The sequence below is a fragment of the Nycticebus coucang genome, chromosome 9 (assembly GCF_027406575.1).
Source record: "Nycticebus coucang isolate mNycCou1 chromosome 9, mNycCou1.pri, whole genome shotgun sequence".
In the NCBI taxonomy this organism is placed as follows: Eukaryota; Metazoa; Chordata; class Mammalia; order Primates; family Lorisidae; genus Nycticebus; species Nycticebus coucang.
In genome coordinates this window covers 36,830,527-36,848,504 of record NC_069788.1, presented here as the reverse complement: position 1 = coordinate 36,848,504, position 17,978 = coordinate 36,830,527, and the positions used below count along the sequence as shown (strand labels likewise).

The following is a 17,978-nucleotide window of genomic DNA, read 5'->3' as shown; positions in this document are numbered from 1 at the left end:
GACTGTGACACAAAAGCAGGCCTTTCACTCTATTTTTGGTGGGGGGAAATAATCCCCTGCCTTAGAATTCTCTTGCCCCATGATTGAAGAATTCCTATTTAGAGCCTTTAATGCTTCAAGAGTCTATTAAGTATAACTTTCCCTCACCTTCAGGCATTAAGCAAACAAAATGGCCAATCTGTCAATCTTGGCATTAAAAACAAAGACAACATGGCCATTCGTTTTTTCAGACTCGTGGGCTTATGCACCAAGTGACTCTTTGGGTATAGAATGAGGCAACTTGGAGCTCGTAATAGGCAAACTCTAATGGGGGAGCAGCCCTCAGATATGGCCAGTAGCCAGAGGGTGGAACTGAATTCATGTGCTATGAGAATGCTGGTCCTGGGCTAGTCATCCACTGAGAGGCCCCTGAGTCATCATGAGGGTATATCCTAGTGCAGTAGGCCTGAGGGGGGGCTCATTCATTCTCATTTTCAGTCATTCAACAAACATTTGCCAAATGCTGTAGGGACTCTAAAGTTTAAATTCCACCATCAAGAAGAGTCTGTAAGATGGTGCCCTCCTTGGGAGATTCGGGCTTTCAGAGTTGGACAAAAGGGATATCCGCGTTTCTTGGAGTCCACTACTGCTCATTGTTCGGGAGGGGAGGGGCCCTGGGGCCCTCAGCCAGCCTCTGGGGCCTGGCCTGCATCTACGCCCTCAGCTTCCACTTGGTTGCCCTTGCTCAGCTTCTTTAAGCTTTCCAGAAAGGCCTTCCAGGTCTCGGGCACACTCTTCTCCAGCAACCAGCCCTCACTCTCGCACTCGGGCTCCTCGGGGTTGGGCACACTGTCCAGTGCGGTGTGCAGGTAGCGCAGCCCAATGGTGATGCTCACCTGGGGAGGGAGAGGAGAGTTAGAGGAGGTCTGGGAGAAGGAGCTGGGAGGTGGGCTATTAGGAAACCTCATGAGCCTCTGGCATGTTCCTCCCTGGGGCCCTTAAAATGAAGTGGGCTTTATGGAGTCTGGGTTGGTGGCGGCCTGCCCTACCTCACCTTGGCCTCACTGCTGCCTTTCCTGGCCTCCTCTCCTCTCCTCTTCCCCTCCTAGCTACCCTGGGCTTCTTTGTGTCGCCTGTACCCCTTACTTATCCCCTCTGGCCTTCACCATTTGCTGTTCTCTGCCCCAGGCATTGTTCCTCTCCATGTTCACCTGTTATTTGAGCTTCAACCCCTGTTGAGCTCCCTACTGCTCATCCTCTCTTCTCCTCTGGGCACCCCCATGCTGGTGCATTAGTCCCTGGTTCCTTCACCTCCATGCCACACCCCAGTCCTGTTCCCAGCACATTGTTTGGCACATATTGGGTGTTCAGTAACTTTGTCAGCTGCAATTAAAAAGTCACCTTTTCTGCAAACATTATGATGTGTGGTTTCCCTGAATTTTGATGAGCATAGTGATGAATGGATGCTGGTGATGCATAATTTGGATTCATTCTCTGTCACTCACTGTGGCAGACTTGGAGCCCAAATGCCTGGGTTCAGACCCAGCCTTGCACTTCACCAGCCATGTGACTGGGAAACCCTACTTCATGGTTTACAGATTCTCAGATGAAATGGCTCCTGCCGGGACACTTCAATGTGCGCAGAGCACACAGTACCTAGTGCGAAGGACAAATAGACGTGTCAAAAGTAATTACTATCCAGCTTGGTAGGTAATTGTTTTCACTTTTCTAATAATATTCCATTAGTCACTTGTTTCTGGAAGAATTCCTGGTTTGCTCTCATCTGCATCTCCTTGTATGGAGAGGATGAGGCTGCTCCCTGAAGGCAGGAGTGGCCCTTATCCGTCTGATTCACCCACTATCCCAGCACCTAGAATAGCACCAGAAATATCTGTTAAATGAATGCTGTGGGAACATTTTATGACTGTGGTAGTAAATGATAATAGTAACTGATAGAGTTTAACATTTTTGTTACTGTTATTGTCATTGAAAGTTTCATAAATATTTTTACAGTGGAAAAAGTCACTTCCTCCAGGAAGTCCTCCTGGTGTGAATGCATCCACTCTGATCGCCTCCCGCTTTCCTGAACGGGGCCCACTGCACTGTGAGTTTTGCACTTGGTAACAGTCTTCCCTGGGGTTCAAAGTTAGATGTCATCTCCTCACTGGATTGTGAAGCCCAGGAGGGCAAGGCTAAAGTCAGAATCCTATCAGTAGGCTCAGCGACCCTTGTGTCCATCAGAGTTCTGCCCGCTAAACACCTCGAATAAGAATCGTACATTCAAACTCCCTGTTCCCAGTAAGCTGGTCCTCATCTTAAGCAGTCCCTAGATTCCTGGACAGGTGTGTAAGCTGAGAGGCAGCCAACAGAGCCTCACCGCCCCACTGACTTTGGTTATCCTTTCAGTCTTATTTTCATGGGTTTTAAGTGATGGAACTATCTAAAGTTCTAGTAATAAGCTTCTCTTTTCATTCTACCCATGGAGATGGAGATACCCATGGAGTTCACTCACAAGACTGCTTCCAAGAGTTGGTGACCAATAAATGGTCATGAATACACTGGGTTTGCTTCAACATTGAAAGAAGCTTTCCTGGGCAGTCTGTGCCATGTTGTGAGTGTATGTCAGCCACAGACATGATAAACTCAGTGAATTTCCATAGCACTAGGGAAGGAACTAACTTAAAGGAACTCATCAGGGAATCTTCTCTAGCAGAAAATGCTTCTCTACTGAATGTTTCTGACTTCGTACATTAGAATTTTGGAGTCCAGATCTTCTGCTGTCAGAGTAGCTCAAAGCAGACATCTGGCGTTAGTGCCTGGCACACAGCAGGTATTTAAGAAATACCTCTTGGGCGGCGCCTGTGGCTCAGTGAGCAGGGCGCCGGCCCCATATGCCGAGGGTGGCAGGTTCAAACCCAGCCCCAGACAAACTGCAACCAAAAAATAGCAGGGCGTTGTGGCGGGCGCCTGTAGTCCCAGCTACTCGGGAGGCTGAGGCAGGAGAATCGCCTAAGCCCAGGAGTTAGAGGTTGCTGTGAGCCGTGTGACGCCACGGCACTCTACCGAGGTCCATAAAGTGAAACTCTGTCTCTACAAAAAAAAAAAAAGAAATACCTCTTCAATGAAAGAAGGAATGAATTCAGCATACTCACTGAGGGCTTGCAATCAAGCCCTGTAGCTACAGAGAGGAATAAAGCATTACAGATAAAAGAAGATGAGCCCACAAATAAGTAACCTAGCAGGTAAATAGTAACCCGTATCTCAAGAAACAAATCCAAATACAGTATAACCTCTGTAAGTTGACCACCCAAGGGACTGTAGTGACCTGGTCAACATACGGAATTAGGCTGTGCTGATACTTACACGTGGTGCATGTTCAGTCTAGGAAACAGGTCAGCCTGAGATGATCAATATAGGGAGGTAGTCAACTCCTACGCTCGGACAATCCATCTGACTTGGCCTCCCAGAGCGCTAGGATTACAGGTGTGAGCCACAGCGCCCGGCCTAGAAGTCTAAATTTTATTTTCTGTGCATTTCACCTCAATAAACTGCTTTTTTTGAGAGCTGAGAAAGAAACAAAAGTGTAGGGAGCTAGGGTTCAAGCCCAGGCTGCTCTGACCCATAGCCACTGAAGGCTGGTTCTGAGGAGAGAGGCAGCTCCGCAGGCAGCTCTCCACCCCTCCGGCCCAGTGCCCAGCCTACCTCCAAGAGCCAGACAAGGAGCGTGATGATACCCATGGAGTTCATGAGGCTGCCATAGTAGCTCAGCAGGGCGGCCCTGCAGCCGCGCAGCCACAGGTTGAGCTCCTCTGTCTGGTGGTCGTAGCTGTAATGTGCCGAGTTGTTGGTGAGCTGGTACTGGATGCAGGGCCGTGGTGAGTTGGGATTGCAGCAGCTGAAGGGGACACCATCCACCAGGTACCGCCCATCCACATTGCTCTTGATGCGACTAGAGGAGAAACACACAGCTGGAGACGGGCCTCTCCTGGGGGCCAGTTCCTCCTATCCCCAGCCTCTGAAAACCTAGAATATTCATTCATTTACTTGACCACTCAATAAATACTTGCTGCACACCTACTATGCACCAGCCACTGTCCCAATCACTGAAGATAGAGTGATGATAAAGGCCCTGCCTTCCTGGAGCTTATGTCCTAGAGCAGCGGTTCCTGTCGCGACCCACGGGAACTATATTAAAGGCTCAAGGCATTAGGAAGGTTGAGAACCACTGTCCTGGAGGGTTGAGGCAGATAGTAATCCAAGAAGTAAGTCAATAGGAAATATAGAATTTCCCCCAACCATTCTGTGTGCAGCGGGGCCTCAGCCTGCAACAATTTCTTGGAACCCTGCCAGGCTGCTAAGAAGATCAGCAGGACAGACTGTCCACAGACAAGGTGGTGGCTGCCATGTGTGACCATCACCCTCATCTCACCAAGGACCCCTCCAGCCAGATGTTTCCAAAAGCCCTGCTCTGGCCCAGAGCCTGTGCAGAGGCTGAGGATGAAGACAGAGGCAGGCATACTCCTTGCCCTCCAGGACTCTATCCCAGCCGGGTGGGGCCTCTGTGCTCAAAGGAGGGAGGTGACTGCAAGCTCAGCTCCACTCTCCAGGTGACAGGCAGAGCTCCCAACATGGTTTGTGTATTTCTGTATTTATGTGTGTGTTTGTTTAGAGCACACCATGTCTTCACTATAGCTCACAGCAATTTCAAACTCCTGGGCTCAAGTGATTCTCTTGTTTCAGCCTCCAGAGTAGCTGGGACTACAGGCGCCCGCCACAACACTCTCACCCTTGCTCAGGTTGGTCTCCACCTCCTGAGTTCAGGCGGTCCACCTGCCTCGGCCTCCCAGAGTGCTAGGATTACCCATGTAAGCAATAGTACCCAGCCTAAGTTTTAAAAAATCCAAATGCTAATATTTTGTAGATGCTGTCATGAGCCTTTCTTTTGTCCCTTAACAATATCTTGGAGATTTTTTCATGTCTGTTGGTGGAGAGTGTCCTGGAATTTTTCTTAATGAACTACGTGTTATTTCCATTGTATAGATGGCCCCTTGAATGCTCACCGGTTCCCTACTGATGGAGGTTTAAGTTTTTCCAAGTCTCCCTGGCATTGGTCATTTCCCGTATTGTGAATATATCTAAAAGGTAATAAGAGGGATCCCTCCCTCAAAGGATGATCTTACCAGATCTCTGCCATGTTACTCCCCTGCGAGTTGCACGGTCACACCCACACCCACTTTGGCCATGCTCGGGAGAGCCTGCCCCCCACAGCCACAGCTCAGACTTTTGATCTTTGCCAACCTGATAGGTGAAAAATAGCATCTTGGGCTTGTTTCAATTTTCATTTTAGCATGTTACGATATGTTTAGGAACCATTTGCATTTCTGGGTCCTTTTCCATGAACTGTGTTGATTTCCATCCATTATGATTAAGGCATTAGGAAGGCCAGAGAAGGGGCAGCCCTGGTTGGCACGGGTGGTGGAGGCCTGTGACGAGAGCAGAATAGACGGGTTTGGCTCCTGGCTCATCCCAGGTCCCTCCCTCTGGGCATGTTCCTTTACATTTCCCTGCCTCAGTTTCCTTAAATGTCCAATGGAGTTGATGTTGAGGACTGTATGAAACCCATATGTGTAAGAGTGCTGGAAGAGTGCCTGGCACATAGTAGGTGTGCAGTGCCCATGAGCCAAGGCAGCCTCACTGTCAAGTGATGGAGCAAGAGCTAAGTGTTTCAGGAGCTGACATGGGGTTGTAAAGATGTTGCTGACCACCTGATATCCTATCTCAGGGACACAGTCACTGTTGAGATGGTGACACAGACACAACTGTGGCAAAGAAACTGTCAGCAACCTAAGGGCAGGGCCATGTGGGCTACTCTTGGTGGTAGGCCCAATGCAGAGCTCTCTGGGTGCACCAGGAGCTGCTATGAGACACTCGTGGCGGACGCTGCCCACTACCCCAGTTTCCGCCAGAGCCATGTGTACAGAATATAAAAATTGTGTCTTGCTCAGCTCTCCTCCCAAAGCCTCACTGGGCACCAGGCCGTGGGTCAGTGTAAGCTGGGGGTGACCTAGAGAGGGCAGGAATGTTGGAAGGGCCTTCAATGTTGGGCTTATGCTCCCTCTTAAGGGGCTTCCAGTCCTGGGCACAAATCAGCAGACCTCCCACCCCCAGACCAACCCCAGCAGCCCTCCTGAAGGCCGAAGTTCACCAAACTCAAATGCTGTCTATCCTTTTTCCTGACCTCAGGCTGGCCCTTGAGCCTTCTCCATAGTAAAATATCCCCTCTGAGCCATCCCCAGTGTCTGTCCCAGCAAGAAGGTGTGGCAGAGAGCACACTAAGTCCCAAATCCGTATGTGAGCTGTGGGGCTCACCCTTTGTGGACCTGTGGGAGGTGGGAGTGATCACCTCCGCCTATCAGGGCTGTGAGAGGGACGAAGGTGATGGGCTGAGTAACAGGTTAGACACAGGACTGACACATGCAGGCCTCAGAAAGTGTTGGCTCCTCCCCACTTACAGCCATCCGGACAGGACTACAGAGGAGAAAGTGGGGCCCAGAGCAGGGCAGGGTCACACCCAAAGCCAATGCCCACTTGTTGCATCCGTTTTCCTGCCTCTCTTGTCCCTCCTCCTGACTATTCCTAGTTCCTGGGAAAGTGTGAGCCTTTTCCTAGCCGCCATCACTTTTCCTTGTGCACCGCCCCCCTCCACCCCAGGATCCCTCAGCTGGGGAAAGTCTGCACACCTGCCTCATACCTGTCTCTGAAGCGAGGCCCAGGCCCGCATGGTTTGGGCCGAAGCCAACAGAGGCTCTGAGCTGCCCATCTTCCCTACCTCGCTGTGCCCTGACCCTGCTGGGCTGCATAGGGCAGGGCTGTGTCTCCCCCTCAGACTGTGAACTTCCTCAGGGCAGATCCAGGTCAGTGTGAGGATCCAAGCCAAGCTTGGTAGGGGTTGGGACATGTCTGGGCCTTGAACCTGGGACCTCTTGAGGTCTCACACTTCTGGAACTGTCCCTCCCCGCCCCAAACATTATCTTGTTTACTCTGTGCTTGCCCTCCTTCCAACCACAGATTAAGGCCCCTCTCACCCTCTTAAGACAAAGCTGGGCAGAGGAGAGCTCCTTAGGTGGTGAGCGGGCTATTTATATCAGACAGTATTTCCCAGGTGACAAATTTCACTTTGCTAGGGGAGTCACTAAGACTGGAAAGGGGGCGGCGCCTGTGGCTCAGTGAGTAGGGTGCCGGCCCCATATGCCGAGGGTGGCGGGTTCAAACCCAGCCCCGGCCAAACTGCAACAAAAAAATAGCCGGGCGTTGTGGCGGGCGCCTGTAGTCCCAGCTGCTCGGGAGGCTGAGGCAAGAGAATCGCGTAAGCCCAAGAGTTAGAGGTTGCTGTGAGCCGTGTGACGCCACGGCACTCTACCCGAGGACGGTACAGTGAGACTCTGTCTCTACAAAAAAAAAAAAAAAAAGACTGGAAAGGGTCTTGATTAAGATAAGGCCTATGGGGCAGCACCTGTGGCTCAAGGAGTAGGGTGCTGGCCGCATATACTGGGAGTGGTGGGTTCAAGCCCAGCCCCGGCCAAAAAACTGCAAAAAAAAAAAAAGATAAGGCCTATGCAAATTGAACTATGCTAAACAGTCTAGTGCAAATGTCCTTGTGATAAAAGGACTTTTTTCTTCTGGGTAGATGCCCAGTAATGGGATTGCAGGATCAAATAGGAGGTCTAGTTTGCGTTCTTTAAGGATTCTCCATACTTCCTTCCAAAAAGATTATATTACTTTGCAGTCCCACCAGCAGTGTAAAAGTGTTCCCTTCTCGGGCGGCGCCTGTGGCTCAGTGAGTAGGGCGCTGGCCCCATATGCCGAGGGTGGTGGGTTCAAACCCAGCCCCGGCCAAACTGCAACAAAAAAATAGCTGGGCGTTGTGGCGGGCGCCTGTAGTCCCAGCTGCTTGGGAGGCTGAGGCAAGAGAATCGCGTAAGCCCGAGAGTTAGAGGTTGCTGTGAGCCGTGTGACGCCACGGCACTCTACCCGAGGGCGGTACAGTGAGACTCTGTCTCTACAAAAAAAAAAAAAAAAAAGTGTTCCCTTCTCTCCATATCCATGCCAGCATCTGCAACTTTGAGATTTTGTGATACCAAACTGTGGAAACAACCTAAAAGCCCACCAACCCAGGAATGGATTAATAAGCTGTGGTATATGTATACCATGGAATACTATTCGGCCACTAAAAAAAAGATGGAGACTTTACATCTTTGGTATTAACCTGGATGGAGTTGAAACACATTCTACTTAGTAAAACATCACAAGCATGGAGAAAAAAGAATCCAATGTACTCAATTCTGATATGAGGACAATTGATAACCCAGTACATGGCAGTGGGTGGGGGCATGGGGGCGTGCAAAGAGGGAAGGAGGGAGGGGGGTGGGGATCACAGTGTGTGACACACTTCTTAGAGGCAGGACATAGTTATAAGAGAGACTTTACCTAACAAATGCAATCAGTGAAACCTGGTTCTCTGTACCCTCAAGGAATCCCCAACAATTTAAAAAATATATTTAATCTCCAGGCTCCGCACCTGTAGCTCAAGCGGCTAAGGCACCAGCCACATACCCCTCCCTTCAGGAGGGCTGCTGCTAGGGTAAGGCCTATGCACCCTCTCATTGCAAAGCCACATATACCTCAGGAAATTCATCATGTCAGAGCTTTTCTGGATGTTTAGTAGGCGAAGCAATAGACCAGAAGGGAAAGCCATATGGAAACGAACAGGGGTGGGATGGAGAAGGCAGGAGATACCTGAAAATGAGGCCACCCCATCCAGAACACTCACTGGGGGTCATCTGCGAGAGCTGGCAGCAGGCTTGACCTCTCTGAACCTCTGTTTTCTCATCTGAGAAATGAAGATTTAAATACCTGACAAGGGTGTGGTGGACATTCAAGGAGATAATATGCATAGAGCACCCGGCATACAGCAAGTGCTTCGTATTTCTTTTACAATTCCTTTTTTGAGTAGGGCTATGGTTTGAATGTGTCCCCAAAACTCAGGTGTTAGAAATTTAATCTCCAGGCTCAGTGCCTATAGCTCAAGCGGCTAAAGCGCCAGCCACATACACCAGAGCTGGCAGGTTGGAATCCAGCCCGGGTCTGCCAAACGACAATGACAACTACAACCAAAAAATAGCCAGGCGTTGTGGTGGGCACCTGTAGTCCCAGCTACTCGGGAGGCTGAGGCAAGAGAATCGCTTAAGCCCAGGAGTTGGAGGTTGCTGTGAGCTATGACGCCTTGGCACTCTACCCAGGGCGACAGCTTGAGGCTCTGTCTCAAAAAAAAAAAAAAAGAAAAGAAAAGAATTTCATCTCCACTGCAACAGTTCTGAGAGATGGGACCTTTAATAGGTGGTTAGGTCATGAAGACTCTGCCCTCAAGGACAGGTCAATGCCATGTTCTTAGGAATGGATTAGTTACTAAGAAAGTGGACTCCTATTTGATGCAGCCTTGGACAACTTTACCTTTTTTACTTTTCTTCAGAATGATCAAATAATTTGTCATATCTTAAATACAATAAAATGAGTAAATTTAACTTTTAACTCAATTTTTTAAAGAGTGGGCTCCTGATGAAAGGATGAGTTTGACCTCCTGCCCCCCCCCCCCATGCTCTCTTGCCCCTCTGCCTTCACCATAGGATGACACAGCAGGAAGACCCTTGACAGATGTGGGCCCCTGGACCCTGGACTTCCCAGCTCCAGAACTGTAAGAAATAAATATCTGTTTTTTATAAGTTAGTTATCCAGTCTCAGCTATTCTGTGAGAGCAGCTCAAAATGGACAAAAACAAGTAGTCACTGGATATAAGGTATGACAGGTGGGGAGGGACATTAGGACACACAGCCCTGTCCTCAAGGAGCCCCAGTCTAGGGGAGACATGGTCTGAGGGAGGAGACAGCCCCCTTAGCCAAGATCTGGTCTTGTTGAGATGTCTGTAGATGGTTCAGAAAGAGCAAGAAGGTACCTGTAGCCGGTGGGTTCCCAGGAAAGAATGGTAAAGTGAGGGAGCTTGGTGCCAGCTTATCCCTCACACTGAGGCCCACCAGGCTGGGAGGCAGAGAGATGCAGGAAGTTAAATAAGCAGCAACTGCCCAATTTACCACAGGCCCTGGGGAGCCTGGCTGATGCTCCTGGTTCTTGTGGCGCCACCTCATGATGATCTGAGAGCATGGCATGGAAGCAGTGGGATATGATCACAGGTGTCTTTTCAAGCCTGAACTATCTCTGCCCACCCTTTTTACTGTCCTTCTGGGGGAGGAAATGTAGAACAAGAGAACAGAGAAAGACAGAAAGAAGAAGGAAAAACACGAGACCCAAACATACGGCAGTCTAGACAACTGAGGTTTCTGTCAGGGCATGGTGGCGCACACCTGTAGTCCCAGCTACTCGGGCAGTTGAGGCAGGAGGATCACCTGAGCCCAGGAATTTGAAGATGCAGTGAGCTATGAATGCACCACTGCACTCCAGTGTGGGCAACAGAGCAAGACCCTACCTCTATTTTTTTTTTTTTTAAGATACGTAAACATCACTGGGAAACAGGGCATAATAGAGTGGAAGTAAATTAGCACTTAGGGACACGGGAGGAAAGGCTAGGGGGCGAAAGCTAAAGGGCTCAGGGCTTCCCTTTGAGGTGATGAAAATGTTCTGAGATTGGCTGTGATGCTGATTGCACAGCTCTGTGAATACACTATAAACCATTGAATTGTACACTTTAAAGAGTAAATTGTATGGCATGCAGATTATATCCCAAGAAAGTTTTTGTTTTAATTTCTCAACCCTTTCCTGCTATGTGATTTTAGGCATGTTGATTAACCTCTCTGAACCTCAGATTTCTCATCTATAAAACATAGATAATAATAACAAAAAACCCTCCCTAGTGGGGGTTTTGTGCAGAATAAATGAGGGCCTCCCCTCAACTAACTTGGCAATATAGTGAGTGACGGGGACGCCTGGGGCAGGATGCAGTCACTGTGCCACTTGCCTGAGCCAGAGTGGCCAAAAGTCTTATAAATATCACTGTTTAGATTAAAGAATCTTCAGGCTTGGGGCAGTGCCTGTGGCTCAGTGAGTAGGGCGCTGGCCCCATATACCAAGGGTGACAGGTTCAAACCCAGCCCTGGCCAAACTGCAACAAAAAAATAGCCGGGTGCTGTGGCAGGCACCTGTAGTTCCAGCTACTCGGGAGGCTGAAGCAAGAGAATCACCTAAGCCCAGGAGTCGGAGGTTGCTGTGAGCTGTGATGCCACAGCACTCTTCCGAGGGTGACATAATGACACTCTGTCTCCAAAAACAAAAGAATCTTCAGGAACCAGTCCTTGATCTTAAAGATTCCCCTGAGATATCCACCCCCCCCAACCAAAATGCCTACCTTTCATGCTTAGTGAGGCCATGAGCCCCATCCTCAGTTTCCTAGGGGACCCCAAGTGTGGAAGGAACATCTGGGGAGGCCCTGGGGAGCACAGACCCTCCTCTCCAGGGCTGAACTGGAGATGCCTGAAGGTGAGGACCTCAACTTGCTGTAGCCTAGTCCAGCAAGCTGTATGTGGCACAGAATGGAAAGAATTGCTCCAGGGGCAGAGCCCCAGAAGTGATTGGAAATCCCGGGCACTGGACACTACCCATGCCCAGCATCAGCGCTGGTTGAGGATCCTTGTGTATTTTCTCCAGACTACCTACTGTCAGACCAGCTCACTGCCCCTGGGACCACCTCCCCAAAGTCCTCAGGGTCAAGGAGGAGAATGAGGCGCTCAGTAGCCTTTTTAATTACTCATCCAAATTTTGTGGGAAAAGGAAGAAAAGGAGAAGGATTCCTTTTTAAAAAGTCTTGGAGGATGACAGATTTGCTCCCTGTCCCTGCCCTCCTCCTGGGCCCACCTCTTTACCATCAGAATTCTAGCCTGGTAGGTGCTGCCCAGAAAATCCAGAAGAAGTTAAGTGCTTACTACTTCTCAGCGATTGTCATCACAAGGAATCAAATACATGCATTTTAGGGAGGGTTTTTCAGATCCAGCTTTGTTTTATAAACTGATTTAGCCTCCTAAATGCAGCCGTCAATACGTGAACAGGAAAAAAACTTTTAGTGTTCCTTGGGGTGGGCTGGGGTGGGTGCTATCCCACATTCTCTTCCTCCCTACATGTGAGGGCTGTGCTTAGCCTTGGTCCAGGCACTGGCTCTCAGGCAAATCCAACTCCAAGAAGCTTTCTGGGCATAATCTTAGAAAACTTACTTCCCTGACAGGCTCTGTTCACCGATCATCAATTTAAAAGTCATTGGGAAATGATAATATGACCCCCTCTGGGCTAAGGTGACCCCAGTGGGCAGGCAACCCCCCTATGCTGTGAGGTCGCCTGAAGTTTTGAAAGGGAGAAAGAAATTTCACTTCCATAATTGTCCCTCAAGACCAGCTATGTGGAAAGTTTAAGCTAAGTGGGCCAGGCGTGGTGGCTCATGCCTGTGGTCCTGGTACTCTGGGGGCCGAAAGGGGTGGATCGCCTAAGCTCAGGAGTTTGAAACCATCTTGAGCAAGAGCGATACTTGAGTTGCGGAGGCAGGAGGGTCACTACTAAACCATCTCTACTAAAAATAAAAAAATTGGCCAGGCATTGTGGTAGATGCCTGTAACGCAGCTACTCGGGAGTCTGAGGCAAGAGGATCACATGAGCCCAGGAGTCTGAGGTTCTCGTGAACTGTGATACCACAGCACTCTACCCAAGGGGACGGAGTGAGACTGTCTCAAAAAAAAGAAAAGACAGTTGAAGCCAACAGATACATTTTCTTCCTGGAAACTTAGTATTAAGGGACATAAGAGACAAGATAGAGAGGAGGGGAGGACTCAAAGAGTCCCATTGCAGTGCTATTTATGATAGAGGTAAATAAAACCAACCTAAACGTCTACCAAAGTGTATATATTCATTCAGCGAAATATTATACAATCATTAAATGTGATCATTTTGAACATCAAGCAAATGTTACACTTTCAGATTACAAAAGGGAACTCTAAACTATATCTGTACTATGGTTACACTAGGTTATTACGGAAGTGTTAAGACTATGGGTGGCGCCTGTAGCTCAAAGGAGTAGGGTGCCGGCCCCATATACCGCAGGTAGTGGGTTCAAACCTGGCCCCAGCCAAAAACTGCAAAAAAAAAGACCAGACTGAAAAGTAGAAAAATTAAAGCTACTGATAAGTTGTGAGAGTCTGGTTTGAATTTCTCTTCTTATTTTTGTTTCTCTTGATATTGTCTCTGTATTTTTTTTAATTGCTTTTATTTTTTTACTGAATTTTATTTTATTTTTTATTTTATTTATTTATTTATTTTTTTTTGTAGAGATAGAGTTTCACTGTACCACCCTCGGTAGAGTGCTGTGACGTCACACAGCTCACAGCAACCTCTAACTCTTGGGCTTACGCGATTCTCTTGCCTCAGCCTCCTGAGCAGCTGGGACTACAGGCGCCCACCACCACGCCCGGCTATTTTTTTTTTGTTGCAGTTTGGCCGGGGCTGGGTTTGAACCTGCCACCCTTGGCATATGGGGCCGGCGCCCTACTCACTGAGCCACAGGCGCCACCCGTCTCTGTATTTTTTTTATTTATGGAGATGAGTCTCACTGTTTCCCAGTCTGGACTCAAACTCCTGGGCTCAAGGAATCTGCTGCCTCAGCCTCCCAAATCTCTCAGACTCCAGGCACATGCCACCATGCCTGGCCTGTTGCCTATTTTTTGTGTATTTAATAGAAAGTTTTCCTCAAGTTAATGAGGTTAGGAAATTCTCCTCTACCGATTACGTATGGGACATTGAAGGAGTTTGGAGTTTGGGGGGTTTTTTTCATTAATTTTTTTTTTTTAGAGACAGGCACTCTCTCTGTTACCCAGGCTAGAGTGCAGTAGCATCATCAAAGCTCACTGTAACCTCAAACTCTGGGCTCAAGTGACCCTCCTGCCTCCGCAACTCAAGTATCTGTCATGAGCCACCGTGCCCAGCTGAGAATATGAATTAAGCCACATGTTTGCCTGAAATTTTGGATCCATCCACTGATTATTGGGAACCTGGATAATTTCTCTACTTTGGGACAAAAAGGGATTTGAAGTTTCAAAGAGATTTGCAAATGTCTGTCTCCAAATTCTGAATGAAGACAGAAGATAATGAAGGACAGCAGCAGAGGAAGAGAAGAAAAGGCCCTCAGTTCACAGAAGCTGGCTCTACACCTGGTCCCTCTCACCCCCTGACTCCACGCTCTCCTAGGGCGGCTTATATAAATCCTGCCACCTGTGCTGTCCCTGCAGACCCATCATCTAGGAAGGGCAGAGCCCATTACAATCCTCTCCTCAACTGGGGATTTGCTGCCATAATCTCCAGCTACAGAGCAAATAAAATCCCAAGCAGTGACCTTCACTCTGACTTCCCTTCCATCTGCGGGTGGCTAAGCCAGTTATCTGGGGTTCTTTAAAGATGTTTGGGCCCCAGAAACATCCTGCTGCTGGTGGCAACACCCTGAGTTTAAGTTCCCCTTGGACTGGCCAGACTTACATAGAAGAAAAGTCATTTGGATGAACAAGAGAATCCCTAACCTCAGCCAGGGTGGTGAGGTGAGGGAGAGCTGCTGGCTCAGGGCAAGCTGCCCTTTCCCTGGAAATTACTCAAGATCCGCCTCTTGGGAAGAGTAGCCTTCTGGAATCAGTACACAGGCTGTGGTCTCCAACACAAAGATTGAGATTCTTTCTTATCAACACCTCCCTACAGTCCATTGCAGGATTTTATTTTTACATATGCCAAGAATACTTTAGAAATACTTTATCAGGTTGCACTATTCTGATTTCAGAAGTAAATATCACTAATCACTTAATGAGCACCTGCTGTATGCCAAGGCACTAGACAGAGCTGGGAAGTGAACTCCCAAGATTACTATTTCTGATGCCTTCATTTAAAAGATAGGCAAAATGAAGGCCCAGGGTGGCAAGCGACTTGCCCAAGGTGACATGTCAATTAGCATCAGAACCTCCAGGGTAGGTCTCCTGACTGTCCCTGTACTCTGCTCTTTTCCCCATATCCAAGGACAAGCATTTCAGGAATAGCTGCTCAGAGTAGAAAGATTGGAAAACCTTGGAACTAACTGGGAAGTTTACATTTCTGGGACAGACAGAATGTATCTACTTTGAATGAGACAGGCAGCCAAATACTGTCTCAGCACATGTGGTCTAAGAATGGTTCCATTCTGGGCGGCACCTGTGGCTCAGTCAGTAAGGCGCCGGCCCCATATACCGAGGGTGGCGCGTTCAAACCCGGCCCCGGCCAAACTGCAACCAAAAAAATAGCCGGGCGTTGTGGCGGGCGCCTGTAGTCCCAGCTACTCAGGAGGCTGAGGCAAGAGAATCGCTTGAGCCCCAGGAGTTGGAGGTTGCTGTGAGCTGTGTGAGGCCATGGAACTCTACCGAGGGCCATAAAGTGAGACTGTCTCTACAAAAAAAAAAAAAAAAAAGAACGGTTCCATCCTTCTCATATAAAGCAGGCATGCATTCCCCCTCTTTCCTAGGGACTCCTATCTAAGCAGCTCATCTAATTTGACACCTTCCTCCTACCTTACCAACATTATGTTGAACCATATCAAGTTGCCATTTTATGGGTCAAAGAAGTTAGAATACTGGCAGTTTCACATGGTTTTACCTGATACACCCTCACATACATAGTACCAGTAAGTCGTACACTAAACAGGGGGGAAAGCACTGGTCAGGTGGGCTGGGGAGGGACCTCGTCTGGGCCTCAGTGTCCCTCAATATCTCTGACCCCAAGACTGAAGGCCACTCACTCTTTGACTTCTTTGGAGGAAAAATCCAGGTAGCGGTTGCTGATCCACTGAATCTCAAACCAGTCCCGAAAGCCGTTGTTGCCACAGCATTTGAACTCGATCTGCAGCAGGTCGATGGTCTTCTTCATGAAACACCTGCCAGGGGTGTCTGTGTCCCGGTAGTACTTCATGCCGTTCTTGAGGCCGTGGGCCAGGGTGCTCTCCAGTGAGCCCCGCAGCAGAAAACAGCAGAGTGCCACTAGGAAGAGGATAACGTTGAAGAGGACACAGATGACCAGGTATGGCTTCAGCCAGGGCTTCCACTTGGTGTACTTGGCTGGGTCCAGGGAATCATAGCAGATCTTGCCAGCCAGAGAATTGAAGACACAGGACAGCACCCCCACCCCTATCAAGGAGTTGGGCACAAAATGGCTCTCAGAATTATTCATCACATCACTCCTCTTCCGGAGTTCAATCTTCAAGAACAGCCCGAGGCTGAAGATGATGATCCCAGCCAACACGGAGACCCAGTTCATGAGCCAGAGCCCTTGGGCCATCTTGACCCGCTTCTTCTGGTCAAATTTTACTTTCATAAGCGCCATGTTTGCCAAGGTAGTCCGGGCAACCTCCCACAGCACAGCAACCACTCCTAACCTTAATAAGTTCAGAGGCTGAACACTCAGGGCCTCGGGAAGGGTGCAGATTGCCCAAGCTGCAGGAAGCTGCTCTGGGGGCTGCCCATGTCGAGCCCCCCCAGGCTGCGACCCCCGTTACCTCAGTAGCCTGACAGGGGCCTCGAAGTCACAGCTTGCACAGGGGCTGGTCCTGGGCGTTGTTCCTGCAGCTCTCTTCCCAGCCAAGAAGGGACAGCCTGAAAGCTGCAGATTAAAAGTGGGATCCACAAGACATTTCGCTAATCTCTTTAGCCAGGTTCATCCCATTAGATAAAGCCACACCAGTCTCAAAACATGGCCAAAAGGAGCCTTCACATACACACTGGACCAGAAAGTTCTGGGTCCAGCTGGGAGAATCAGGAGCAAAAAGGACAAGTCTCCCCAGAAGCACATTTCCAAGCTAATCTCCTTCAAAATTTAAAACTTTCTGAGAGACAGAAGAAGTGAGGGGGATGGGAGGTCATGGTGTATGGTTACACCTCTTGTGGGCAGGGCACAATTATAAGAGGGGCTTTATCTAACAAATGTAACCAGTGTAACCTAATTCTTCGTACCCTCAATGAATCCCAAACAATAATATATATGTGTATATAAAACTTCCTGTGGGACAAAAGAAATTGTTATCTAAATTGAAAATAGAAGTAATTTCAACTTAGTGATTATGAGAAAACACTTGCAACATGTAAAACAAAGAACTAATATGCAAAAATGTTTAAACTCCCACAAATCCAAATTAAAAGACCAATAATCAACAGGGAACATAGATGAAGGACAGAAACAGACAATGAATAAAAAGGAAACTTAAAAAGCTTAACAATCTGGAAAAAATCTTCAACCTGAGTAGTATGCAGGGACTTGCAAATTAAAACAATAAAAGACCTGGGCGGCGCCTGTGGCTCAGTCGGTAAGGCGCCAGCCCCATATACCGAGGGTAGTGGGTTCAAACCCGTCCCCGGCCAAACTGCAACCAAAAAATAGCCGGGCGTTGTGGTGGGCACCTATAGTCCCAGCTACTCGGGAGGCTGAGGCAAGAGAATCGCTTAAGCCCAGGAGTTAGAGGTTGCTGTGAGCTGTGTGAGGCCATGGCACTCTACCGAGGGCCATAAAGTGAGACTCTGTCTCTACAAAAAAAAAATAAATAAAACAATAAAAGACCAAACTTGATCCACCAGATTGAACAGCTGTCAAAATTCTGTCACCAAAGAGTAAAAACAAAAGTAGTGAAAATGTAGATGTACACTCTTGGTGACTTGTATACATTTTATGTTATTTTTAATTAATGGACTATTTCTTTCTTTCTTTCTTTTTTTTTTTTGAGAGAATCTCAAGCTGTTGTTGCTGTTGTTGTGGTTGTCATTGTTATTTAGCAGGCCCAGGCCGGGTTTGAACCTGCCAGCCTCAGTGTATGTGGCTGGCATCCTACCCACTGAGCTACGGGTGCTGCTTATTAATGAACTATTTCTTCTTCTTTTTTTTTTTTAAATAGAGACAGAGTC

At 48.5% G+C, this 17,978-nt stretch overlaps 1 protein-coding gene across 1 annotated transcript; it reads right to left on the bottom strand.

The window, feature by feature from the left end:
- Positions 1 to 634: 634 nt before the first annotated feature.
- On the bottom strand, positions 635 to 16,695 carry PRPH2 (peripherin 2). The gene is made up of 3 exons (XM_053600938.1): positions 15,830 to 16,695; positions 3,682 to 3,928; positions 635 to 875 (listed from the first exon to the last, which is right to left on the bottom strand). Exons 1-3 carry the CDS (start codon positions 16,408 to 16,410, stop codon positions 663 to 665), a joined length of 1,041 nt encoding a protein of 346 aa, XP_053456913.1. The 5' UTR covers positions 16,411 to 16,695; the 3' UTR covers positions 635 to 662.
- Between the last annotated feature and the right edge of the window lie 1,283 nt (positions 16,696 to 17,978).